Source organism: Saccopteryx leptura, chromosome 2, assembly GCF_036850995.1.
Source record: "Saccopteryx leptura isolate mSacLep1 chromosome 2, mSacLep1_pri_phased_curated, whole genome shotgun sequence".
Lineage (NCBI taxonomy): Eukaryota > Metazoa > Chordata > Mammalia > Chiroptera > Emballonuridae > Saccopteryx > Saccopteryx leptura.
Window position 1 is genome coordinate 339,012,014 of NC_089504.1, and position 27,422 is coordinate 339,039,435.

General features: G+C 48.9%; 1 protein-coding gene across 1 annotated transcript; it reads left to right on the forward strand.

The window, feature by feature from the left end:
• The first annotated feature begins 3,699 nt into the window (after positions 1-3,699).
• Positions 3,700-17,993, forward strand: LOC136391923 (transmembrane protein 98). The gene is made up of 7 exons (XM_066363830.1): positions 3,700-3,810; positions 7,643-7,823; positions 9,728-9,859; positions 10,797-10,830; positions 12,634-12,749; positions 16,040-16,099; positions 16,888-17,993. Exons 2-7 carry the CDS (start codon positions 7,693-7,695, stop codon positions 17,093-17,095), a joined length of 681 nt encoding a protein of 226 aa, XP_066219927.1. The 5' UTR covers positions 3,700-3,810; positions 7,643-7,692; the 3' UTR covers positions 17,096-17,993.
• The last annotated feature ends 9,429 nt before the right edge of the window (positions 17,994-27,422 follow it).

Consider the following 27,422-nt stretch of genomic DNA (forward strand, 5'->3'; position numbering starts at 1 on the left):
TGTGAGGTCAGGAAGTAAACTTCCCTCCTTTTAATCAGGTAGTCAGCTAGCTAATTGCAGAAACCCTTTTGACGAAGAAGATGGCCAAAAGAAAAAAAGATGAGTATCATACTTTTCAGCAGGAATGGACAGAGGAATTCGCCTTTGTGGAGAGAGCAGGTTCTGCAGTGTGTCTAACATGCAACGATAAAATTGCATCGATGAAACAGTCAAATATAAAGCGGCACTTCGACACACGCCATACTACATTTGCATCGAAATATCCAACGGGGAACAGCAGGAAGAAAGCATGTCAAGAGCTATTGTGCAGAGTACAAGCTAGTCAGCAGCAACTCCGTGTTTGGACCCAACAAGGTGACTGAAATTCGGCTAGCTTTGCTGGTGCTTTAGCAATTGTGAGAAATGGAAAGCTATTCACAGATGGGGAATATGCCAAAACATTCATGCTTGATGTTGCCAATGAACTTTTTGACGACTTTTCAGATAAAGACAAGATAATCAAATGAATAAAAGACATGCCTCTGTAGGCAAGAACTATTCACAATCGTACCATCATGATGGCAAGTCAAATTGAGGCAACACAAGTGAAGGACATAAATGCAGCACCATTCTTTTCTCTCACTTTGGATGAGTCAACAGACGTAAGCCATTTATCCCAGTTCAGTGTGATTGCAAGGTATGCTGTTGGTGATACATTACGTGAGGAAAGTCTTGCTGTTTTGCCTATGAAAGAGACAACAAGAGGGGAGGATTTATTCAACTCTTTCACTGAGTTCACTAAAGAAAAAAATCTACCGATGATAAACTTATTTCGGTGTGTACTGATGGTGCTCCGTGCATGGTGGGGATAAACAGGATTTGTAGCGCTTCTTTGTGAACATGAAAAGAGACTCATCCTAAGTTTTCACTGCATCCTACATCAGGAGGCGCTTTGTGCTCAGATGTGTGGCGAGCAGCTTGGTGAGGTGATGTTGCTGGTCATTCAGGTGGTCAACTTTATTGTTGCCCGAGCTTTAAGTGATCGCCAGTTTAAAACACTGCTTGATGAAGTTGGAAATAATTATCCTGGTCTGCTTCTGCACAGCAATGTGTGTTGGTTGTCAAGAGGGAAGGTGCTCAGCCGTTTCCCGGCTTGTCTGAGCGAAATCCGGACTTTTCTTGAAATGAAAAATGTCGAGCATCCTGAGTTAGCTAACACTGAGTGGCTCCTGAAGGTCTACTATCTTGTGGACATGACTGTACATCTGAACCAGCTCAATGTGAAAATACAAGGCGTTGGAAATACAGTCTTATCCCTTCAACAAGCAGTGTTTGCATTTGAAAACAAGCTGGAACTCTTCATTGCAGACATTGAAACAGGTCGTTTGCTACACTTTGAAAAACTGGGAGAGTTTAAAATGCATGCACAGCAAGTGACCCTGCTCAACATCTTGATCTCCTGCAGCTTAGCGGGTTTCACATCTAATCTCCTGCAGTCTTTCAAAGTGTGCTTTGGAAAATTTCGTGAGCGCACTCATCTTAAGTTCATCACCCATCCACACAAGTGTGCAGTGGACAGTGCCGACCTGAGTTACATCCCTGTGTCTCCATCAGAGATGTTGAGCTACAAGCTGCTGACCCGAAGGCCTCTGATATGTGGATGAATAAGTTCAAGTCACTGAATGAAGATTTGGAAAGACTTGCACGACAGCAAGCAGAGTTGGCGAGCAAACATAAGTGGGGAGAAATAAAAACACTTCAACCTGCGGACCAGCTGATTGTCAAAACTTGGAACACACTTCCCATCACACACCACACACTGCAGCATTTGAGTATTGCTGTACTGACAATGTTTGGCTCTGTGAGCAAAAGCAAGTTTGCATGTGCGCAGACTTTCTTACAAATAAAGAACGTTAAGACCAACCAACGATCACGTTTAACGGATGGAAGTCTCAACACCTGCATGAAGCTTAACCTCACCACGTATCAAGGAGACTAAAAAGCTATCAGCAAAACCATGCAGCACCAGAAGTCGCATTAATGGTAAGTACTTTATTTATCATTGGTTAGCAACAGCATAAGAACGTTATTAAAAAGAATTCAGAGACTTATTGTACTTTAAAAGTGTTAATCTTGCCCTGGCCAGTTGGCTCAGTGGTAGAGCGTCTGCCTGGCGTGCAGGAGTCCGGGTTCAATTCCCGGCCAGGGCACACAGGAGAAGCGCCCATCTGCTTCTCCACCCCTCCCCCTCTCCTTCCTCTCTGTCTCTCTCTTCCCCTCCCGCAGCCAAGGCTCCACTGGAGCAAAGTTGGCCCGGGCGCTGGGGATGGCTCTGTGGCTTCTGCCTCAGGCACTAGAATGGCTCTGGATGCAACAGAGCCACGCCCCAGAGGGGCAGAGCATCACCCCCTGGTGGGCGTGCCGGGTGGATCCCAGTCGGGCACATGCAGGAGTCTGTCTGACTGCCTCCCTGTTTCCAACTTCAGAAAAATACAAAAAATAAAATGAATAAATAAAAAAGTGTTGGTCTTGGCCTGACCTGTGGTGGCGCAGTGGATAAAGCGTCGCCCTGGAAACGTTGAGGTCGCTGGTTTGAAACCCTGGGCTTGCCTGGTCAAGGCACATATGGGAGTTGATGCTTCTAGCTCTTCCCCCTGTCTCTCTCTCCTCCCTCTCTCTCTTTGTCTCCCTCCCTCTCTCTCTCCTCTCTAAAATGAATAAATAAAAGTGTTGGTCTTACATAAAATGCACACATTTACTTGTATTTAGTGTTAAACATATTGTATGGCTCTCATGGAATTATATTTTAAAATATGTGGCGTTCATGGCTCTCTCAGCCAAAGAGGTTCCCGATCCCTGGACTAACGGTTGGATGGGGTAAAAAGGGTATTGCATGCACAAAAATTCTTGTGGCAAGGTCACTACTCTAGACCATGCTCCTGGTACACTGGACTCAAAATCTCTGTCTGAGAAGCCCTCAGCCTGCTTCCAGGGCCTATATGGACTTCCATCCTTCCATTGCATCGTGCACAGCCAGGTTTGGGCATCTTTAAGGAGGCTGTGTCTCCACGAACGCAATGAATTCCCCTTTGTATAGGATGGAGTGAAGTGTGAACAGAGGGGGCAGGATGTCAGACTAGGTCTTGCATTTCTACTCCTGTTCCTGGTGGGCCTGTCATTGACTCACATTCGCCCAGGGCGGAGCACTCTCAGATGCATTGCATGGATATTGTTATTGGACTTGGGGATGCTGACAAGAGCTGGCCTCATTTTACAGATGTGGAAACCAAGGCACAGGGAAGTGAAATAAGTTGTCCACAGCTAATGAGTGGCAGAACCAGGATTTAAACCAGACTATTAGCAGAGCAGACTCAAGCAAAGACCAGTCTCACTGTGGAAACTGCTGTGCTTGCCAGCCCAGCCCCCACTGGACGGCCGTCCTGGGTGGGGGTTGTGGGAGGCGGGGACCCTCCCCGCTTCTCTCCTCTGTGCAGTGGGGGCCTGACCTCCGCGGAGGCACGAGGATCACTTGCTGGGTCTCACAGTGACTGCCTCCTGTTGCCTCAACCCCCCTCTCGGCTGGGGGGCCTGGCGGTGACAGCGGCGCCTGGCAGCGGGGGATTTGGAGGCGGCTGGCGTCTCCCCCTCCTGCTTCACCGCCAAGGGTTTGGCGGTGCCAGGGGACTTATCTTGATTTCTTGGGACAGCCCAGCTCCTTCCCGGCATGCTCCGCTCCCAGGAGCCGCCTGCGAGTCCCGCTCTGGACTTTGCCATCAGCGGGGGGCGGCCGCGGGAGCGCCCGGGGAATGCGTCCTGCAGCCGCAGCCTGAGGTGGGTGAGCCCCGCGGCCCGGAGCTGTGGGAGAGGGGCCGGGGCGAGCCGCCCAGCCCAGCCCCTTGGGCGAGGGAGCGCTGATGCCGGGCAGGATGGTGTGGGGATTCGGGACGCCGCCTTGGGGAGGGGAGCCCCTGCCCGGCCGCCGCCGCTTTGTTGCAACCACAAGTTGGAGAAAGTTGGCGCTGCGGGTGGGGTGGGGGTCCCTCCCAACGTCCTGGGTGTTTTCGGTGAGTGTTCTGGGTTGCCGTGAGAGGACAAGGGGTAGGGGCTTGGGTCTGTATTATCCTGTGGATTTAGAACCCAAAAGAGGGAAGGGAGAGAGAGCGAGAGCGCGTGCGAGAGAGACTGATTGGGACCTACCCATGGAACGGAAACACACAAACACGTAGCCAGATCATGGAGAAGGACCGCACAGACTCAGGATGCTCAAACTCAGAGAAATACACTTATGGCACAGGCAGAGAGAGGAAGCAAAGGGGGTGGTCTCGGAGGCCATGGGGTAGGGGGAGGGGAGGAAATTCTGAGAAGGGGAGAGACTGAAGGAGGGAGAAAGACGTGGGAGTAGAGAGGAAAACGGGAAATAGAAGGACAGAGAAATTAGAGGAAGAAAGACAAAGGGCTAAAGGTGAGAGTCCTTTAGGAGGGACAGTGGAAACACACATTTAGAGAAATGGAGGCAGACCCTGAGAATTAGCTCCGCCCTCCAACATACACAACATCAGAGATACAAAGAGACCCCAACCATCTCACCTTGTAGGCAAGTTGTAAGGTCATGGCCACCATCACCGCCGCTGGCAGGTGCAGGTTCACTTTTGATTTGGACAGACGATAATGAAACAATGGAGCCAAAAACCAGTGGGCCATTAGCTTTAATCGTAGCTTGCACCCTGCGGGCAAGAAATATACACAGTGGGAAAACACTTCCCTTTCCATTCAGGGCTCCCAAAGCCACTGACTTATCCGAGTTTCCTAGAATCAAAGGTTCCTACCTCGCCAGTCTTATTCCCCTCTTCCCCATCTCCTTCTCTCTGCACAAACTCTGCACAAACTGCCTTCTCTTTCAGCACTCAGCCATCTTGGCTGCGTCTCCTCTCCTCCACGTGGCCTTTCTCTGCTCTTCTCCAGCATGGGCTCCTCTGCCCCATTTTATAGTGTAGAAATCAAAATCTTTAATCCAATATACAAACAAGGAAGTCTCTGATACAAAGTTACTTATTCAAGGCATAATGGATTCCTCATGAGAGTGCACCACCCCACATCATGGAACAGTCAAGGGTGTGAGGAAAAGCTTAGTTTTGAAAAGATCTTAGTATTAAAAGGGTGGGAAAGGCTTAGTCTTAAAACTAAGCCTTAGGCTATAACGACCCTGCCTGCTTACAGCCTGTCCCCCACACCCAAAGCAAACTATAAGCGAGCAAACATATACATCATATTTACAAACTTATTTGGCCAACACAAATGAATTCCAGGTGGGAGAGCAACTATGTGAGGCCTTTGAGAAAGACCTCCTTGGCACTCGTGAGCCAAGCTAAGTCTTCACTTTGTCCAGCTGCCAAACTCCTCCTATTCATCCTTCAAAACCCAGATAAGCATCACCTGCCCTGTGAAGGTTTTCTCAGAAAATGTCATGCAATCGCAATTACTTTCTTTTCTGTGTGTTTCTGCATATGGCACAGGCACAGGGAGTTGAAATGCCTGTCTACCTCTTGCCCTGGGTTTTGAATTCCATCTCTTTCTTGTCTTCGATGTCCAGAATTCATCCCAGTGCTTGGTACGAAAGGCAGAAACCATGGGCCAAATCAAAAACACGAGGCTAGTGTTGTATGGCCAGTGGCTGCCGCCATCATGGCCATGCAGGTTCTCACTGAATTTAGGCAGACAGTGGAGCTAAAAAATGGTGGCCTATTCCATTTATTAAAGTCTCACACCAGCTGACAAGCAAACACACAAGGAAAACACTTCCCTTTCAGTCAGGGCTTCCAAAGCCCTGACACATTCTCCGGTTCCACAACCAGGAGAATCTTCTCAGATTCCTCCTAGAATCAAAGGCCCCCAAAGCCTCAGTAGGGCTCCCAAAGTCCCTGGGTGTTATCTGTGAAATTTCTTTCACAGACTCCCTGTTTTCTTAGGATACAAAGTAAAGATTTAAGAGTTGTGATTTAGCCCCTTTAAGATGGCTGTCAAGGATCCTTTCCTAACCTTAAGGTCGGGTTCTTCCCAAATGTTTGCTCCCAAGGACACTTCCCAGATCCTGCTGTGAAGACATATGTACATCTTACTGCATTTCAAAAGGGAGGCCAGAAAGCCCTTAAGAAAGAATAGTGAGCTAATTAACTATATAACCTCAGATTGGAGGGGGGGGGGGTGAGAATGTTCTGTCTCCAGACCTTTTTCCTCCTTCAGGCCTGCATTGTTCTTGAGATGGCAGCTGAGTAGCCATTTTATCTATCAAAATCCAAATAGAGGAGTTATGGAAACTCCCAGGTTAAAGTACCCATTTTTTTTTTTTTTAATTTTTGCAGGTGGAGAAGATAAAACCCAGAGAGGAGATGAGACTTGATTAAAGTGACACAAGTTAGAGGCTTTCAATGAAAACACTGTGGTGGCCCTAGCTGGGTAGCTCAGTTGGTTAGAGTGTTCCCAATATGCCAAGGTTGCTGATTGATCCCCAGTCAGGGCACATACAAGGATCTACCAATGAATGCATAAATAAGTGGAACAACAAATCGGTGCCCCCACCCCCTACCTCTCTCTATTAAAAAAAAAAAAAAAAAAAGAAAAAACATGAATACACACTTCTCTGAGATGCCCTTTCCCTCCAGCCAGTGAGTTTAAAATAGTTTTGAATCTCCTGAATGAAAAGTCAATAAACAAGTTTAATAGTGGCTGTAAGTTTCCAACACTGAAACTGACAATCAAAACTTTTTCTGGACTATTGAGAATTTTTTTTTTTTTTTGTAGAAAGGAAAATGGAGTTGAATGCTCACCTCAGTTTAAGTGGCTGGCTTTCTGCTTCCTGACTATATAAACTTGGACAAATTTCTTAACCTCCCTGAACCTCATTTTTTTTTGGATTTTTTCTGAAGCTGGATACAGGGAGAGACAGTCAGACAGACTCCCACATGCGCCTGACCGGGATCCACCTGGCACGTCCACCAGGGGGCGAAGCTCTGCCCACCAGGAGGTGATGCTCTGCCCCTCCGGGGCGACGCTCTGTCGCGACCAGAGCCACTCCAGCGCCTGGGGCAGAGGCCAAGGAGCCATCCCCAGCGCCCGGGCCATCTTTACTCCAATGGAGCCTTGGCTGCGGGAGGGGAAGAGAGAGACAGAGAGGAAGGAGAGGGGGAGGGGTGGAGAAGCAAATGGGCGCTTCTGTGTGCCCTGGCTGGGAATCGAACCCGGGACCTCTGCACGCCAGGCTGACGCTCTACCACTGAGCCAACCGGCCAGGGCCTGAACCTCAGTTTTTTCAACAGTAAGGTGGGGATACTGATACCTGCCTCATAGGATTGTTAGGAGAGTTAACGCACAAAGTGTCTGGCTCGGAGGAGGCCCTCAGTAAATACCGCCCCGCCCTTGTTTCATGCACTTGCTATAAATGCAAAGACAACAGAGCTAGTGAAAATGTTTTCCTTAGTCCCAGGGCAAAGTCCACGCTGGTCCAACTGAGAAACCAGCCCTTCTAACACAGGAGAAGGCAGATTTGGGACATGAGGTGAGACGCGTCTTGATGCTGGTGAGGCCGTCAGGTCTCTGAGGTCAGACCCCACTGCCCCACTCTGTTTGCAGCCTCTTGACCAGGCCCCCTCTGTCCTGTGTCCTTCAGGCTTCAGCCCACACGGGAGATGTGACTGGGGCTGAGGGAGCCCAGGGAGCATGGAGACCGTGGTGATTGTTGCCATAGGCGTGCTGGCCACCATCTTTCTGGCCTCGTTTGCAGCCTTGGTGGTGGTGTGCAGGCAGCGATACTGCCGGCCTCGAGACCTGCTGCAGCGCTATGATTCCAAGTGAGTGCGAACGGGGTGCTGGGCAACTGGCTCAGCCTTTTGCCTCTAGAATGGTAGCTGAAGGCTCTCCTTCTCAATAAAGACCACAGAGCTTCAGAGTGTTGCTTACGCCCCCAACATCCTGAGCTACCTTTGATGTGTTACTGAACTAATGAGAAAGTGACTCAACATGTTCACCTAGCATAAGGATGTGGCCCTCACTCTAGAACTGGCCACCTCACTTAGCATTTGGACAAACCAAATCCCTTTCCAACCAAACCCATAGGAACAGAAATCCGATGCCCACACCCAGCCACACATCTAAGCAGCACACATTCGGTGTTGGGAAATCCCAGCACAGGACTCTCTCTCTCTGCTCAGATTTGTTCAGGATCCACTTTATGTGAAAAAGGTTTTGTAAGCAAGATCCTGTTTTCAGTTCCGGAATGTTTTAATTTACAGATCCTTAAGGGGCCATGGCCATGAACCCTTAGTTTCTCTTACCCCTCTATCTGAATCCTGTCAGCATCTCTGTCGTGGTTGAATTAGGAAATGCCCATTTTTATGACCTAGGAAAGCTCTGCTGTGGAAAAGAATGCTCTGGTGACTCATCTCTTAAAGAATCCTGCTGTCAAGTTGCAGGAGGTGTTACTTCTCCAGTGTCACCAGGACAGGGTGGGGTTATGCAGTGGACCAGGGTGGTTCCCAAGAGTCATTCTGCTGAACAAAAGTGGGGTTCTGGTAGGTTGGGTCTTAGGAAATTTAGCTTGTCAGGAAAAGGCAGGATGGAAGGGAAAACAAGTTTTGGAAGGATGTTATTTTGTCCTGAGAGAGAAGCTTTGTCTCGTACCTCGTTGTCATTATTGTGGTTGTAGTCCTGCTCTTCTTAGTGTCTCATCTCTTTCTCTGCCGCAGACCAGCGCGACTCCTAATTCTAGGTTTTGAGGGAGACTGGTTGCGGAATTAAGAAAACAGACTCATTAAGAAAAAAGGATGGGATCCGGAGGCCTCTTCAATGCTGATGGCAATATCCGATTTCCCCCTAGTCCCAGTTTGCTTTATTATATAGCCATATGCAAATCAAGGAGGTCCTTGATACAGAGTTACACATCTGAGGCAAAAACAGGAACTCTCCCAAGGCATAAACAGGAATCCCCCAACCATGCATAAGCCAAATCAACCAACATTTGAACAAACAAAGAGTAAGAGGAAGGACATGTAAATGGCTTTCAGCAACTTAAGCAGCAAGTGAAGTGGGTGCAAATACTCAGCATCATAGCCAATATGGAGGTGGAGGGGGGAGAACTTAGCCTTTTGCTAAGCCTCGAATCTACAAAGGCTTTTTGCCTTTTACAGTCCACAACAGTTCTCTGTCACTTTGTTCTTGTTCTTTTACTGCCCTGCTCTGCCTCCTTGAGTCACTGCCTAGCACGGGGGTCCCCAAACTATGGCCCGCGGGCCACATACGGCCCCCTGAGGCCATTTATCCGGCCCCCGCCGCACTTCTGGAAGGGGCATCTCTTTCATTGGTGGTCAGTGAGAGGAGCATAGTTCCCATTGAAATACTGGTCAGTTGGTTGATTTAAATTTACTTGTTCTTTATTTTAAATATTGTATTTGTTCCCGTTTTGTTTTTTTTTACTTTAAAATAAGATCTGTGCAGTGTGCATAGGGATTTGTTCATAGTTTCTTTTATAGTCTGGCCCTCCAATGGTCTGAGGGACAGTGAACTGGCCCCCTGTGTAAAAAGTTTGGGGACCCCTGGCCTAGCATATGCCCTGCCCATTACTGTGGACCCATTAAGATTAGGTTCCTGCTTTAATTTATTCACCCCCTTTATCCTTTTGGGAGCTCACGGACCACTACGTGGAGGTTGGCAGCAGCCGTCCATCATGAAACCGCCTTCCCTGGGTTCTTCCTTCCAGGCCCATTGTGGACCTCATCGGAGCCATGGAGACGCAGTCTGAGCCCTCGGAGTTAGAACTGGACGATGTCGTCATCACCAACCCTCACATCGAGGCCATCCTGGAGACCGGGGACTGGATTGAAGATGCCTCGTAAGGCCGCGGGGGTGGTTTGCTTTCCACTAGCCCTCTGGGAGCAGCAACCGGGACTCCTCGGGCCCTTTTCTGGCGTCCTTGGCTGAGCCCTTGACTGGGCCCCCAGGAGCCTGTGTCAGTATCTGCTCTTGCCCTGCTCTCACCAGGAGGGAAATCAGAATATGACATAACAGTGTTTGTGCCGCACCCACATTCTATCCCCATTCTGTAACCTGCACTCTGAGATCCGTGGTGTGTGGCAAAGTTGTCTGTCTTAGAGTCACCCTGATGAGCTTGGTTATCACTGGGGTGCCCACGAGTCCGACAGGCTCCAGGGATGAAGCCTTTGTCTCCAGGGTCCTCAGGGATCTCTCCACTTTCCCATCATTCAGTCATTTGTCCCCCTGCTGAGGTCTGTGGGGCACTGTGTGCGGGCACCGTGTGCAGGGCACTGGGCCAGGCCCTGCAGGTATTAAACTGGTGGTGGAGACAGAATTCTCCTTGGTACACTGTCTCAGAAGTGATAGGGGTCTCTGTGCACACACAGCGGTCACACGGCAGAGGCGATGTCTAGTGGTCCATGGGACGGGGAGGCGGGGGTGGACTTTGTGAAGGATGTCACAGGGAAGGTGCCTTGTGATGTGGGTCTTGAAAGATGAGGGAGTCCCCCAGCTGAGCCTAAAAGGAAGGCTACTCTGGGAGGAAGGAACAGCATCAGAAGCTCCGGGCATGCGGGACTGGGGGGAAGAGAGCTAATGAAGAGGGTGGGGGCGGGCAGGGAAGGTTAAGGACGGAAGGTGCTGCCCCGTTTAGCTCATGGACTTGTGCATTTTAATCCTGAGCCTTCCTGCTCAGGGAGTTTCCAGGTGTGTCAAAGCTCGGTGAGGAGCAGGGGTGGCAGGAGGGAGGTGGGCCTGTAAAGATAAGCACTGACACTTTCCTCCTGTCTCCCCAGGGGCCTCATGTCCCACTGCATTGCCATCTTGAAGGTAATTCTCTTTGATTGCCGCAGAAGTAAAGGGGTGATCCCAGGTGGATGCTCTACCCACTGCACCACCGCCGGTCAGGCAGATGTGTTTTTCAATTCTTTTTGGAGATTATCCTAATAGTATAGTAGTAATAATGAAATATTTGACCAGTTGGAAATATTGTTTGATTTTTCATTTCAGTAACCTGGGGAATCATATCTTATCTCTTATTTTGTTCACTCATTTATCTCTTTGTCTAATAATTATTCAAAATTTCAAAAAAGACAGCTTTGTCTTTTCATCAGTGCCTTTCAGCATAAGATATTAAAAAGTCTTTCATCCTGCCCTGGCCGGATAGCTCCTGTGGTTACAGCATCGTCCTGATATGAAAAGGTTGCTGGTTCAATCCCCAGTCAGGGCATGTACAGAAACAGATACATGTCTCTCTCTCTCTCCCTCTGCTCTAAGATCATAAATAAGTAAAAAGAAAAAAGTCTTTCATCTTGCCTCTTCTTCAGCCGTCTCTCTTGGGAACAAAGAAATGCCTAGTAGGAAATGTCGTCACAGAGTCCAAGCTTATTATTTAATTCCAAGAAGCTCTTTGGGTGTAGATAAACGTAGATGATGTAGGTAGAGACAGGCACAGTGTCTAGAGCAGTAGCGGTAAACTGTGTCTGTCTTCCACCAACCAGGATGTGACCCAGCACTGGGTTTGTCCCCTTCCCTTGCCTGTTAGAGGAGGAGGACGGGGGCTCCTGAGGTAGAGGATGAGTCAGCCGCAAGGAGTCTTACTGGACTGGAATCAGTGGTCCATCCTGGGACCTTAGATCAAGGGGATGGTGCTGGCTTCCTATTGACATTTCAAGGGCCTTTTGTTTTGGCCAGCTGCCTTTGAGTCCCTGTGGAGGGGCTCAGGGACTCTCTCCTGGGGGGGGTTTCTGGGCTCCTTTGTTCCCCCACCTTCCTAACCTCAAGTATAGGTGAGGTAATGGGACTTCTTTGACAGGGACAGAGGCACCTCCAGGTCTTAACATTGGGGAATTTGGAAAGGGGAACAAAGCTTTGGGGTGGCCGGCAGTGCGTGGACTGTGAGAAAGGCATGTGTCATAGTCATACCTTTTTTCTGCTTTTCTCCAAAGTCTTTTAATCATCATCTAGACAAACAGACTAGTAAACTAACCTAGACGGTGGTCGGAAAACTCATTAGTCATCAGAGCCAAATATCAACAGTACAATGATTGAGCCAAATTTTTTAAACGTAAACTATATAGGTAGGTACATTCCTTATCGAGGTAGCGCCCGCACGTGGTATTTTGTGGAAGAGCCACACTAAAGGGGCCAAAGAGCCTCATGTGGCTCGCAAGGCGCAGTTTGCCGACCAGGGCCCTAGAGCATTGTTGAAAAATGTTACTTTTGGAGGATGTGCTTAAAGGGGAAGCTGTCCTTTGTCCAGCCAGGTGTCTGCGGGTGCCCCATTGTAGATGGAAGACTAAACCAGGAGGTGAAGGAATAGAAAGTAGGTTTTCCCCCTTAAGCGAGCTGGTGAAATTAGAGCAGGTGATTTCTCTCAGGCAGATTATTTCATCTTAGATGTTTCTCAGCCGAAACCCTGACCCTTATCTGGGGTTCCTCCCCCTCCCCCACCCTCAGCCCTGTCTCACCCTCTGCTTCTCCCACCCATTTCCTCTCATTCCTGTGTACTTTTCACTTTAATATGTCCATTGGGTTAGGGGGCCCAGCTGTGGGGTGGGACCCTGGGTGGGGGTGGCAGAAGCCCTTCAGGAGCTCGGTCGGCCCCCATCACCTCTCTCCTTGCTGTCTTAGATCTGTCACACTCTGACAGAAAAACTTGTTGCCATGACAATGGGCTCAGGAGCCAAGATGAAGACTTCAGCCAGTGTCAGCGACATCATCGTGGTGGCCAAGCGGATCAGCCCCAGGTGAGTGGTCAGGGCCTTCGGTCCTCACGCTCTATGGGAAAGCGAGGTGGCGGGCATGTCCAGGCCCCGGGACACTCCACAGGCCACTGTTACTGGTGTCCTGAACATGCTCAGAGCATCCAGGAGGGGTTAGGTGTTGAGATACTTTCAAGGTAAGTTGATCTCACAGTCGCCCACCTCTGGAAGGCTTGGGAGAGTCCAGCACAGGACTAGAGCTGTGGTCCCACAGGTCCCACGGGGCTGCTCCCTTTCTCAGCCCCGTGCCGGCTGGGGCTGCTTCCCCCCTTTGCCCCTCCGTCTCCCAGGCTCCAGGGCAGCAAGTACATTTCCCACAGGGGCCTACAGCCCCCTCTGCAGTGACCTCCTGGCCATGTCCTGTCCCACACCCGCATCTGTATTGGACACTAATTTTGGCGTGGCTGTCACCCGCTGCCCCACGCATGGCCCAGCCAGCAGCCTCCAGGACTGGGTGGGAGGTGAGGCCACACGTCACTCAGATCTCCCAAATTCCAGGCATCTGCAAAATCCCACGTGGGAGGCAACAGCAGTTTGGAGTCAACAGCTACAACTACTTGGGCTCAATTTGATGAAGAAAAATAAAGCTCTTAAGAGTGGGGGCTGTGCTGAGTTTGTGCTGCCATCTGGTGGCTGGTATGTGGGTGTGCCTGAGTGCAGTATCGTCCTTGTCCAGGTTTTCTTCTTCAGCCACATGGGAGGGTGCCTGCAGGTCGCTGGTGGGAATGTGGCGCCTCCTGAGTTCTAGGGCCCTTGCTTTCCCAATTGACCTGGGATAAATCACAAGGGACCGGCCCTCTGAGGAAGTATGGAAGATCTGGTGTACTTGAACCCTGCCCAGGGAGCTCAGTGAGTTGAAAAAGTGGGTGGGACTCAGCCTAGAACAGTTCTTGGCTTCCTGTGGAGCTGTCCCCAGGTGGGTGTAGTTACATGACTTGTATCAGCCTAGGTCGGCCCCTGGCCTGAAGGACCTTCCAAACCAGGCTCTGGGCAGGCACCAGACTGTCCTCTGTCCACCCATTATTGGTAGAGACTCTGCATTGTTCATACCTGCTGGACCTTAGTCAGCTTCTATCACTCCCGAGAGCCACACAGTGGCCAGGAAATTCATGTGATACCAGGGTATAAGGCAGCATTGCCGAAGGTCAGAGAAGGCAGGAGATTGAGATTTCTGAGGACAAGCAAAGTCCTGGTGACCAGGATGAGCAGTGGTGGTAGAGTGTGGGTGTGGCATTGCTCAGAGGGCAGACCTGACCTGGTACTCACTGGCCCGTCCTGCACAGCACCTCGGACTTCTTCCAGAATGTTTCCTACCATGATTCAATCTTAGTTCTTGCTTTGTCTTTTTGTCTTCACATTTCTTTCTCCTGGCTAGGTCTTCCCCATTGTTTTTCTGGCTCCATTTATTCCACATAGTGTGTTGGTAGCATGTTGGTTTCAAAGAGAGTGGCTTCAGGTCCAGGGCATTGTGGAGAAATGGGCTGGGAGAGACCAAGAATGACTATGGCTTTGCATTTTCTCACCTGCCTCTCAGGCTTGAGATAAGAACATTTATTATCTTTCTAAATAAGGACATGTCTTTTCAAGTGTGTTTAGAAATCAAGTAATTAATACATTGTTATTTTTTCCTGATTATGGAATGGCCCAAGAACAAAAATTTGGAGCAAGACTTGTAGCATGCAAATCAGAATGAAATAGATATTAAAAAAATTACATGCTATATGATGTGTTAAAAGAAATACAGTGTAACAGTTTGCATCCAAATTAAACTTGTAGGTTTTTTTAGTGTTATAACCTTTAACTATGTTTTTAATACCACGAAAATAATAAATTCTTGTAAAAATAAAAACATTGCAGAAATTAATTATCTAGAAAGTGAAGTATCCTCTAATTGTCCCCCTCTTAATTCCTGGGCTAACCTATTGAAGAGTGTATTTCTCCAGACCTTTCTTCTCTGCCATTTCATAGCTTTTGCTCCCTTTCCCTTTCCCCTTTCCTTTCCTTTCTTTTCCTTTCCTTTCCTTTTCCTTTCCTTTCCTTTCCTTTCCTTTCCTTTCCTTTCTTTTCCTTTCCTTTCCTTTCCTACCTTTCCTTTTCCCTCCCTCCCTCTTTCCTTTCTTCCTTTTCTTTCTTTCTTTCCTTTTTTCCCCTGTATTTTTCCAAAGTAAGAAGCAGGGGTTGGGGAGAAGCAGACAGACTCCTGCATGCACCAGACTGTGATCCACCCGGCATGTCCACCAGGGGGCGATGCTCGGCCCATATGTGGCGTTGCTCTGCTGCAAATGGAGCCATTCTGGCGCCTGAGGCAGAGGCCATGGAGCCATCCTCAGCACCCAGGCCAATTTTGCTCCAATGGAGCCTTGGCTGCGGGAGGGAAAGAGAGAGAGAGAGAAAGAGAGAGAGAGAAAGGAGAGGGGGAGGGGTGGAGAAGCAGATGGGCGCTTCTCCTGTGTGCCCTGGCTGGGAATTGAACCCAGGACTTCACATGCCAGGCTGACACTCTACTGCTGAGCCAACCTGCCAGGGCCTGCTTATTTATTTCTATGCAAATGGATCAAACTTTATATATTGTTTAGCAGTTTGTCATTTTTAAAAAGTATTGAATTACAAGGAGGGGGGAAGAGAGAGAGAGAGGGAAACATTGATTTGTTGTTCACTTATTGATGCATTTGTTGGTTGATTCAAGCATGTGCCCTGACTGGGGATTGAACCCGCAACTCTGGCATATCAGATCAATGCTCTAACCAGTTGAGCTACCCAACCAGGGTCAACAGTTTGTCTTTTTTTTTTTAATTTTTAATTTTTCTATTGATTTGAGAGAAAGAAAGAGAGGAAGGGGGAGAGAGAGAGGGGGAAAGAGACAGAGAAGAATCAATTTACTGTTCCATTTAGTTGTGCATTCATTGGTTGCTTCTTCTATGTGCTCTGACCAAAGATTGAATCCATGACTTTGGTGGACCAGGATGACGCTATGTCCACTGGGCAACCTAGCCACGGCCTGTTCTTTTAATAAATAGTGCATCTTTAACATCATCCCAGATGTTTGAACATTTTATTTTCTAAGCCAGTAGGACTACAACCAATCCAGAAAACTAAATGTTCTCTAAAGGGAACCTGATATCTCCCTGAGGCTCTGTGGACAATGCAAAATCAGTCAGAGAAAGAACCACTGCAGACAGTCCTGATAGCATCAGAGAAGAGCTGGGCTGAGGAGAGGTGGGAAGGAGGAAAGGGGACAGGGACTGAAACACTGACAGCCCTTTGCCTCCCCTCAGAGTGGACGACGTTGTGAGATGCATGTACCCCCCGCTGGACCCGAAGCTCCTGGACGCACGGTGAGAGGGGTCGCTCTTCTCTCCAGGCTGCGGGCCCCGGCTGACCAGAGCTGGGAGGTCGGCGTTTGGGTTGCTGAGGAGAAGGCTGTTTGCTGGACTCCTGGGCTGTCTGGGCCTTGGGTGCCCTTCAGTGCAGAGTGAGTGGTCAGCCAGCCAGTGGGCCGACCTGGCTGGGGTAGAGGCCAGGTCTCTCCCTGACACCGTGACAGGGAAGAGTCAGTTTAGATTTTGAATTTTTATGATCACACATCCAGCCCTACTGAGTCCTATCAGCACCTCCCCTCCCTTCCATTGCCCACCATCCGCTCTCTCCCTGCTCAGTGGACCTGGGAGTAGACACTCCTTTGCTGTGGGTGCCGCCCGGGGGGGGGTGAATGGGCGCCTGGTGAGCAGGGCAGTGAGGGTGGACGTGAGGCCTCAGCTGAAGCTGTGCTCACCCGCACAGGACACGCCCAGGAGCCCCTCTCTCGGGATCCGCCCCTACTGCACAGAACGGTGTCGCCTTTGAAGTTGTTGTTCTACTTATTAATGCATTTATTGGTTGATACTTGTTTCTGCCCTGACCGGGGATCAAACCCGGAACCTTGATGTATCGGTATGATGCTCTAACCAACAGAACTACCCGGTTAGGGCGGAGCACGGTACCATCTTTAAATTACACATTCACCAACCTTGTAGGGAAGGGACTACAGTTTGGGGAACATACTTTTGAATTCAGACCACTTGGTACAAAGCCCTAGGGACCCTGCTCTCCTAGTGACCCTGAATCTGTTATTGTTTTGTCCTAGGACAACTGCCCTGCTCCTGTCTGTCAGTCATCTGGTGCTGGTGACCAGGAATGCCTGCCACCTGACTGGGGGCCTGGACTGGATTGACCAGTCCCTGTCAGCAGCCGAGGAGCACTTGGAAGTCCTCCGAGAAGCAGCCCTGGCTTCTGAGCCAGATAAAGGCCTCGCAGGCCCTGAGGGCTTCCTGCAGGAGCAGTCGGCCATTTAGAGCCTGCTGGCCAGCAGCTGACTCCAGGGCCGCCTGCTGCTGTCTGGGCGGCCCCTCCGAGACTTCCATTTTCCCTGCAGTTAGTTGTTCCACGGGGCTCGGGAGTCCAGCTGTGTGCACAGCAGAGCAGAGAGTGGCAGTCCAGTACCAGTCAGGGAGACGCCATTCCCCATGTGCGGCAGACCTTTGCAAACGGGCGGACTGTGATCCCTATCTGGCTCGCCCTGTGCTTTCTGGAAGATTGAGCCGCCAACAAAGACCAGGACGTTTCACTTCACAATCGTCATTTCTGGCTTCTCTGGAACAATCAGAATGTGAGGCAACTCGGATCTGCATTTTCAACACAGGACAATCAGTTGAACTAAGGAGGAGTTGCCTCTTTGGACAAGATGTGTATTCTGTCACCTGGCCTGTTTCTTTTATTTGTGTCATGTACCTGGTCCCTGGGGCCTCTGAGCCCCTGTCCCCTTAACAGGTGTGGGTGTGAAGGTGAGCACTGCAGGGCTGCTTGTTCCCTTTCCATCACTGTGCCTGCAGTTCTCCCTCGCTACCACAAGGTGGATAGTAAACGTGCACTTAGGTTTCTCTCGGGTGTGTGATTATTATTGAGTCAAATTCAAATGCGTGTGGGACATACTTGTTTGAGAACTGAGGGTGGAAGGAGGTAGCCCAGGAGAACTCAGAATGCCCTGTGTGTATGAGCCAAGGGGAACTATTTAAAGACCCCTGAGTTCAGGAAGAGGTGAAGATACCACCACACATTCGTTTCCACATTAGTAATGACCATGAAGGATGTGTTCCACGTTGTTTGGACAGCACCTTGTTTTGTAAATATTGAAGGATGAGGGACATTCTTATGACTTTACACTGAGAATAAATAGGAGCTTTTTCAATTTCAGTAGCTCCCCACCACCTGCTGTCCAGTCCTCACCTCCCTCTCCCTTCTATCCCCTCCCCCACACCTCACCTCCCATGTGACACTGGCAGAGGTAACTCCCTGAGCACAGTATGGACAGTCACACTGCACCCTCGCCCTTCCCGGATCCTGTCCTCCTGCACCTCTGCCTCCGCCCACCTAACACCTCCGCCTCCCTGTCAATTCTGGGACGTCACTACTCTCTTCCTGAGCTGGGTTGGTGCCCCTGCTCTGCACTCTGGTTACACACACATTCCCTCACTTAGCGCTTACTGTCTTACATCGCAAATGACTCTTTATGGGTTACTCTCCACCTTGGATTATAGTGCCCTAGAGAGACTGTATTTTTATTCATTCCAATGTCCCCCAGGGTTAATGCACTGTGGATGCTCCACAGATGACCCGAGCTGATCAGTCATGCAATAAATTAGTTATTACACTTAGCACCATACATTTTTGTCACTATTCTGGTAAATTCACATTTTACCCAAAATGGGACAAATAAAGTCATTTTGGATGGAGAGAAAATACCTCACCCATGCCCAGCTCTCCTTTTAGTGCCAACAGTCTATCCCTGGGTTGTAACCAGCAGCTGGCCATGAAATTAATGTACTGGTCAGGACCACCATTTTTTAAAATGAAAAATCTTAGCACTAGACGGAATGGAGTGACTCTCGGATCCCCTTTCCTTCCGCTCACGGTAGTCCTCCCCACGCACCACCCCGGGCTTAGAAGTGGTGACCAACATAAGCTGGGGAGCGGACGTTCCTGTTCTGATTCTTCTCAATCCCAGGAAAGTCACTGATCTCTCTGGGTTTCGGGGTCCGTATCTGTACAATGGGGGTGATAAAAATACAGATGGAATGAAACAGAAAGGACGCGGTTACGCCTCAAACCCTCAAAGCCTGCTCATCAGCTTTGCTGCTACAGAGACTGTTACCTGGCAGCAGCGGCCCCAGCGTCTCCACGTGATCTGGCCGGCACTTTCTGTTCTCATGCCTGCTCCGCCCCCTCCCTTACTCTAGTTGCCGGTGCTGACCTTACACCGGGGTCCTCCAGCTTTTTACACATGGGGCCAGTTCACTGTCCTTCAGACCATTGGAGCGCCTGACTATAAAAAAAAATCGTGGGGCACCGCTGCCGTAGAGCGGAGGTGCGTCATATGACGCGCTTCGGGAGCCATGACGCATTCTCCCACGTAACCGGAAGTAGTGCTGTACCTGAGCGATGCTGCGCTCTGCTGCGCTGCCAGATACTGTGCTCCTCTCACTGACCACCAGTGAGAGAGGTGCCCCTTCCGGAAGTGCGGCGGGCCGGATAAATGGCTTCAGGGAGCCGCATGCAGCCCGCCGGCCGTAGTTTGGGGACCCCTGCCTTACACCATGACTGAGTCGTGAGCCTGTCATACTTAGGCGGGAAAGTAGTCAGTGATATTCGGCAAATTTATGGGGCCTGGAGCCTACCATCATAGGGTATGGAGTAAATGAGTCTCTTTCTAAATCACAATTCTGACCAAGTCGCTTCCCTGGTTAAAGCCTTTCTATGGTCCCCATTATGCTCAGGATAAAGCATCACCTCCCTAATATAATCTATAAAGTCCCCCATCATCTGATGCCCTGCCAACCTGCCCGGCCACGATGTCCCCGACCCGACCCCATCCCTCCCCAGTCACCTGCGTTGTTAAATGAGCCACCTGCTCTTGACCCTGGATCTCGCCCAATGGCCGAGTCGCCCAGAACACCTCTCTGACCCACTGTCAAGCCTCAACTGAAGCATCAGCTCCTTCCTGGTGTCTTCCGACTCTCTCGACACTTCCCGCCCTCCCCCTCTCCTTATGGCCCTCTGCTGCGCACCCATCCCTCACTACCTGACCACAGCTGGGGTCCAATCAGCTGCTCACTTGTCTCTATGCTTCTTTGTTCTGTATTCCTAGCACCTAGCTCAACACTTCCCCCAGAGTAAGCAAACAGGCAGGAAGGGGTGGACGGGGAGGAGCTGAAAAGGGAGGGAGAAGATACAGGCAACAGATGGGAATTCTTCATCTCCACCTTCCCGAAATGTCCAAGGTCATAATGCAACTCAGGCTTGGCAGGTAGTCATATTTTGAAGTTCAGGCTCATGTGGACACGCAGAGCCTCTGAGGAGAAGCGCCTGGCCTGAGGCAGGTCAGGTTGAGCACCAGGGGAAGCTGAATGCCAGGACAGGTGTTCTGTCTGGGAGATTTCACAGCTGGAGCAGGCTCCGGCCCGCTCTGGAGGAAGCAAACTTGAGCAATCAGCCCTGGAAACCCTGATAGGAGGCTAAGAGCTTTGACTGTCTCTGTCCTGAAAATACTTGGGGGGTGGGGGAAAGAGGGACATGCTGGACCACTCTCCCTACTGCGGTGACTCCAGAGTTTTGAGTACTGTTAAACAAAACTCATGAACAGAAGCCCCTGCTTGGAAAGAGCCATGGTACCTGAGCAAATACCACCGGGGTCTGCTTATCAGGGCATGAGGTGGGGTCGGCATCAGGGGGAAGGCTTGGGGAAAGAAGGGTTAATGTTGGCTAATCAGTAGCAGGCACACAATTGGGCATTTCACATACATTTCATCTGAATCACATGCCAACCCGGTGAGGCAGTAGAGTTTCCAGGTGAGAGAGCTGAGGAGCAGAGAGGTTAAGTAGCTTGTTCAAGCTCACACCTTACATGACCGAGCCCACATTTGACATAATTCTAACTTCAAAGATTTTACCCTTCTCAATCTCAGTTCCTATCCTAATTCCTTCTTCATTCACAATTTGAGTCTGAGCTCATTCTCCAGGGCAGGATGGTGTAGGGGTCACCGAAGAAAAGACCTCCCACCATGCACATAGTAAACTAGGGACCTGGGATGCGTCTGTCCCCTGGGAAACCACTCCTGGCTGGATCCTGGGTCCTGGACAGGGGCCGCAGGGGCTCACCAACCAGCCCCTCCCAAGGGAGAAGGCAACTTCAGCCAACTCCCAGAGGGTCTAGAGGTTGAGGACTTCCTCTGGCTGAGAGATGATGCTTCCACCTCAACCGTCAGCCAGGAACACACAGCCTTCTCCAGAGACTTCTACTGTGCCCTGCACTGGAGACGAAAGGAACACTCCCAGCAGCGGAACCAGAGGCCCCGCCATCAGGAGACACTTCCACCATCTTCAACCTTCCTCGCGCTGAAACGGCAGCGTCCCGGGGATCAGGAAGCAGGTGTGCCAGGACGTGCAGAGCTCAGGTGACCGTGGGTGTCACTTTAGGGGACACTTCTCTAACTCCACACCTGGGTGATGGTACTTGAGAAGCCAAGGCTGTTTCTCTTTGGGGTAGGGTTCTGGTCCCGGTTAAGTGCAGGGGACATTAACAACTGTGGCAGCCATTGTAACCCTCGCCTGAATTAGTTTCTAGTCTGGTTATGAAAGTGGGTTTTCAAAGGGAGGAAAAGGCCCTGGCCGGTTTGCTCAGTGGTAGAGCATCAGCCCGGTGTGTTGACTTCCCAGGTTCAATTCCCAGTCAGGGCATACAGAAGCAAGTGCCCATGTGCTTCTCCACCCCTCTCCCTCTCATTTCTCTCTCTCTCTCCCCCTCTTGCAGCCATGGCTGGTTTGGAGTGAGGTGGCCCCAGCGCTGAGGATGGCTCCATGGCCTCTTCCTCAGGTGCTAAAGAAGAGCTTGGTTGCTGCACAACAGAGCATGCCCCAGATGGACAGAGCATCTGCCCTAGTGGACTTGCTGGGTGGACCCTGGTCAGGGTGCATGCAGGAGCCTGTCTCTTCCTCCCTTCCTCTCACTGAATAAAAATAAAAAAAAAGAAGGAAGGAAAAAACAAAAATGGTGACTATGGATGTCTATGTATGGAGGCTACAAATAGGAAAGTCCAAGTGGCTTTGTGGACATCTCCCACCCATAGCTTAGCAGCAGGACAGGAAAGTGAACTACCTAGCATGCATTCAGAACTGATGGAAGTGGACCATCCAATATCCATCCTTCAGTCCATGAGAGTGAGCTCCTGCTTCTCTCTCCTGACCATCTCCTCCCCCCTGGGGGGGGGGTCACTGGTACACACGCTTCTCAGCATCAGACATAACCACGGCAGCCCCCAGCCCGGCCCCTCTCCCAGAGCAAGGCTGGCTCTGAGAACCTGAGGAGAGCAAAGCATGTGAGGCGTCCCTGCGTTTATGGCGGGAATTATGCAATCTGGGTGTGTTTCTGGATTGTGTGGTGGTGACTCTGGGTCTCACAAAGTTGTTGAAACCTAAAAAGATGAGGTGTGTAAGAGGCTGAAACAATCTCTTTTGGACTTGATTTTGATATACATTGGAGATATCTGTATTGAGTTAGATAAAAATGGTTGAAGCTTAGAGTGGGCTAGAGATTTTTCATGGATCACCATTATTAGAGTTGTAGCTATGGATGTGATGGTACAGAAAGGGTATTGAGTGAAAACAAAGGGGCCATAAGGAACTCTAACATCTAATATGACCTTGGGCCAGTCTAAGTCTCTTGTAGAGTTATTTTGATAGGCAAATGAAATACCATAATATCAGTACCTGGCTCCTAGTAGGCACTGAATAAATGCTAGATACATCTCCCTTCTCTTCTTTAACTACTCTTATCCCTTTACTTTATTCCTCTCTATCTTCTGGCTCTATGTATTGCAGCCAGAGACTGAAACCTAATTCTTCCCATTTGAGATTGTTCCAGGGTATCAAGTGTATACACCAGGCCCTGCTCTCCTCCAAGTACCAGCCCTGGAGAGCCTAGCTTTTAAGAGATCTCTGAATCTCAAGTAAGGGATGTTGGACCAGGGGTCCCCAAACTACGGCCCGCGGGCTGCATGTGGCCCCCTGAGGCCATTTATCTGGCTCCCGCCGCACTTCCGGAAGGGGCACCTCTTTCATTGGTGGTCAGTGAGAGGAGCATAGTTCCCACTGAAATACTGGTCAGTTTGTTGATTTAAATTTACTTGTTCTTTATTTTAAATATTGTATTTGTTCCCATTTTTTTTTTTACTTTAAAATAAGATATGTGCGGTGTGCATAGGGATTTGTTCATAGTTTTTTTTATAGTCCAGCCCTCCAATGGTCTGAGGGACAGTGAACAGGCCCCCTGTGTAAAAAGTTTGGGGACCCCTGTGTTGGACCAATGACCAACACTTGGAGAGCTAACTTTCTTGGCACACACAGTAACATCTACCTTAGAATGTTAAACATGCCACCTTGTATTTCAAGAACATTTTGTGTTATTTCTGAGAATTTTCACAATGGAAGATCCTCATGGGTACTGACAGTTACTCCTGCTTTGAAACTAGGAAAATGAAAGTTTGCAAAGAGGAAACTGAGACCTAAGCAGGGAAACAAACTTTCCAAGCTCATGCAGCTTATAAGGGAAGAGCTGGGAAGAGAAAACATGCCAAAGACTGCCCAGTTAATTGCATGCCCAGCGCTCCACACTGCCAGGTGGGCATTGGGCCCGTGCAAGGGTGAGCTCTGGATCCTGCTCTCAGGAAGCTACCATAAAGCCTCTCAGGTGTGAGCCCATGACCCTGGCCTGCTGTCTATTGGGTTAATGTACCAGAATGGCAGATGAATTACCATGTTTCTATTTATATTTAGGATGTCAGCCACAAAAATTCTGGGAACAAGATTCAGCAACATCATGCCTTATGCAACGGACACAAGGCATGCAATCTATTTTCTTTTTTTTTTCTTGTGAGAGAGACAGAGAGTCAGAGAGAGGGATAGATAGGGACAGACAGACAAGAAGGGAGAGAGATGAGAAACATCAATTTTTTGTTGTGGTCCCTTAGTTGTTCATTGATTGATTTCTCATATGTGCCTTGACCGTGGGGCTACAGCAGACCGGGTGACCCCTTGCTCGAGCCAGCGACCTTGGGTCCAAGCTGGTGAGCCTTGCTCAAACCAGAGGAGCTCACGCTTAAGCTGGCAACCTCGGGGTCTTGAACCTGGGTTCTCCACATCCCAGTCTGATGCTCTATCCACTGTGCCACTGCCTGGTCAGGCACAATCTATTTTCAATGGTGTTCTAGTTTGGACATGCCTTTAGTCCAGCGTGTGTGGTGTACTTGGATGAGAAGTTCAGATATGAGGCCAAACCCCGTTATTCCAATAAACTTCAACCTTGTGTTTCCTGCACAGGTAGGATTAGGAGGTGTGGGTGTCTGTGTATACACATGTGTGTATGTTCAAGTGTAGGGGTTTGCACATAAAAAAGTAAAAGTTACAGTCAGACAGATGAAAGACAAGAGCTTTCAAAATGAAACTGATTCCTCCTATTTCACAGATCTGAGTACAATTTGACATGCAAACAAGATAATTACAGGACAGAGACACAGGCATGACACATAAATAAAACCTAATTAAACCTAATAGCAAAGTTGCTTCTTGGCCCTTAACTCTGAAGACAATGAACACAGAGCACAGCAATGAGAGTGGCAAGACTTTACAGAATACAACACAAAGACAAGTTTAGGATCCAAAATTCCATTCTACTTATTCTTACATATTTATATTTGTAGATTATCCTTACATATTTATACTGTATATGTAAGGAGTGCCATTCTATTAAAGGGGCATTCCTTATGTATTTCAATTTTAAAGTAACAATGCCTAGAGCATTTAAATACAGGAATGAAACTATTTTATTGAGCTCAATATTAGAGCCAGCATTTCCAACTTTTGCATGCAAGAACCTAATTTAAGCCTCAAAAGAGCCATATCTTGGCTATCCTAAGTTGGTATTATTTTATAGATTTATAAGCATAAGTCAACTAATTAGCCAGAATTCACCCAGTGGGACTATTCCTACCAGTAGATGGTGTGTTACCCATCCTACTACAATGCCAGACAAAAACTGAAAAAGAAACCAGACTCAGACAAACCAGAGAGGAAACTCTAACCTGTTATGTGATATCTGCAACCCGGGATTTCAGTGCACAGCCAGACCAGAAAGACGCCTGCCAATCTCAGGGCCTTTCGTGACGGGGGTGCTAAAGGATTAAATGAACAGAACTTCTCCAAGTAAATACACACGCAGCAGCGGCTTGGGAATTACTGTAGTCAGACCCTCCAGGATCCCCTAGTCTGGGAATAATTTCAAGGCAAAGAATAGGGAAGAAACAAAATGATAGTTCAGAAGGTTGTAGCCAAAACATTCAAGAATATCAGAAATATTCAGGATGTAGTCTAGTTTCTGATACTCATAACTCTGTTAATGGATTATTTATTTATTTATTTATTTACAGAGACAGAGAGTGAGTCAGAGAGAGAGACAGGAATGGAGAGAGATGAGAAGCATCATATCATTAGTTTTTCATTGCGCGTTGCAACACCTTAGTTGTTCATTGATTGCTTTTTCATATGTGCCTTGACCATGGGTCTTCAGCAGACCGAGTAACCCCTTGCTGGAGCCAGCGACCTTGGGTTCAAGCTGGTGGGCTTTTCCTCAAACCAGATGAGCCCGCACTCAAGCTGGCGACCTCAGGGTCTCGAACCCAGCTCCTCCACATCCCAGTCCGATGCTTTATCCACTGCGCCACCGCCTGGTCAGGCTGTAAATGGATTTTACTGACATAATTTTTCTCCCTAGAATTATCCTTAGTTTTTCTTTAAGAATTAAGATGATCCTGGTTACGGTATTAAGTCCAGTTTTAACCTGGCCTAGTAATTTGCACATACACAAGAATATCAATTGATCATAATGGTTTTTTACAATCTGCTTTGCTGGAACTTTAAAAGGATTTTTCAGATTGAGGTGTTTTTTTCAGATTGAGTTTTAATTAGCCCCTCAGGGCACACACAAAAGCCAGGCCACACAGTTGCTATTAGGCTCTGCCTGCAATCTTTCTGAAAATGTCCTTCTTTGCTGCAATTAAAACATATCTGTGGTTGTAATGTGGTGGCCAAAACTTGGGCCATGTGTATTTCTGTCCCTACATTTTGACATGTTCTAATCATTTCTGCCATATTAGAGTGCTTCTCCTTAAGAGCAGCCACTACCTTTTGGCAATCAGCATCTGTGTTCTCATGAGCCAATCACAGGGTCAGCACCTTTGCTGCTTGTTCATTATCCACCTGTCATGAGATGGCAGTTTGCAGGTGATTAATGAAATCAATCTAGGGTTCCTTGTAAAAAATACAGGGATGCTTGTAAGAGAGATCAGAGGGGCCTTGATATCTGAAATCTGAACCCATGCCTTTAAAGCTGCTGTAAAAACCTGAAAAAGGCAGCACGTTTCATGCAGGCCTGAGCCTGGGGAGTGTCATAGCCCCAGGTCCTGTGAGCACACCAACACCAATTGGAGCTCATGCATTCAGATTCCCTACAGCTGTGTCTGAGCTGCATCCTGGTATTCTTGAAGCCAGACACTGTATTGAGCACTGGTGGTTACTTACTTCACGAACCCCTTCCTGTCCCATGGGGTCATTTCACATCCTGCCCCTATAGCCTCTGCAATTCCCTTGGTGAATGTCCTCTGTAATCCATTTTCGGAGCCAGTGCCCCATCTGCTCCGTCTTCAATGCCTAGGCTCCCTTCTTTTGGATACCAAGGACACTGTTGACGCACTAGTATAAGCAACTTTGTGAGTTGCCTATCGGTGACATTACATCCGCATTGAGGAGGAGGCCACAGAGTTGGAGCTTATGGTTGGGCTGCTCAGGGGACAGGGAATTTCATAAACTAAAGAGCAAATGAAGGAGAAGGGGGAAAGGGAGGGGAATCCACTAGTCTGATCCATTTTAAGACCTCACCGCAGATGTTCGGAGACTATTCCTCCACAATCTGTGTCCCACTTATCAAGATGTGTCCAACGTCCTTTCCCTTTTCCACGCTTTGGGAGCTCATTTCACTGTCATATGCTATGCTGGCGCCACTTGATCTGGTGACAATAACTACTTGGAGACCAGATATAGTGCACCAAGACACATAGGGGAGACTGCTTCATAATCCCCTATACAGGATTCATGAAATGGCCCTGATCCCCAGTTCCTACAGGTATTTATTGATACACACAATAGTGGAAGCAGAGATGAAGATGAATAAGTCAGGAAGCAGAGATGAGAGTGAGGTCAGAAAGGTGAATTTCCTTAGAGCAGATAAAGGGGTAAGGAACTAGCTCACTTTTGAGATATCTACTCTGCCTATTGGTTAATCAGAATTGTTAATTCTATTCCTTTTGTGCTGTGTTCAGCACAGTAATGAGTTCCGTACTATCCATCAGTGAGGCCACTGTGGCTTTTGTCTCAGGGCACTGAACTCTGTCCCTATTCTATGTTCCTATTCAGGGTCTCTACCCCCCTCCTTGAGTTTCCTGTTACTTTCAGTCCAACCCAGCCCCCAGCGACAGCATTAAGTATAAACTGGAACTATGGTCAATGAGTGCTTGTTGA

Bases quoted from the DNA above. Each gene is read 5' to 3' on its own strand.
- LOC136391923 (XM_066363830.1), top strand. From the start codon at position 7,693: ATGGAGACCGTGGTGATTGTTGCCATAGGCGTGCTGGCCACCATCTTT. The intron at 12,750-16,039 runs GTGAGTGGTCAG...GCCTCCCCTCAG, and splicing joins GCCAAGCGGATCAGCCCCAG to AGTGGACGACGTTGTGAGAT. The intron at 16,100-16,887 runs GTGAGAGGGGTC...GTTTTGTCCTAG, and splicing joins CCGAAGCTCCTGGACGCACG to GACAACTGCCCTGCTCCTGT.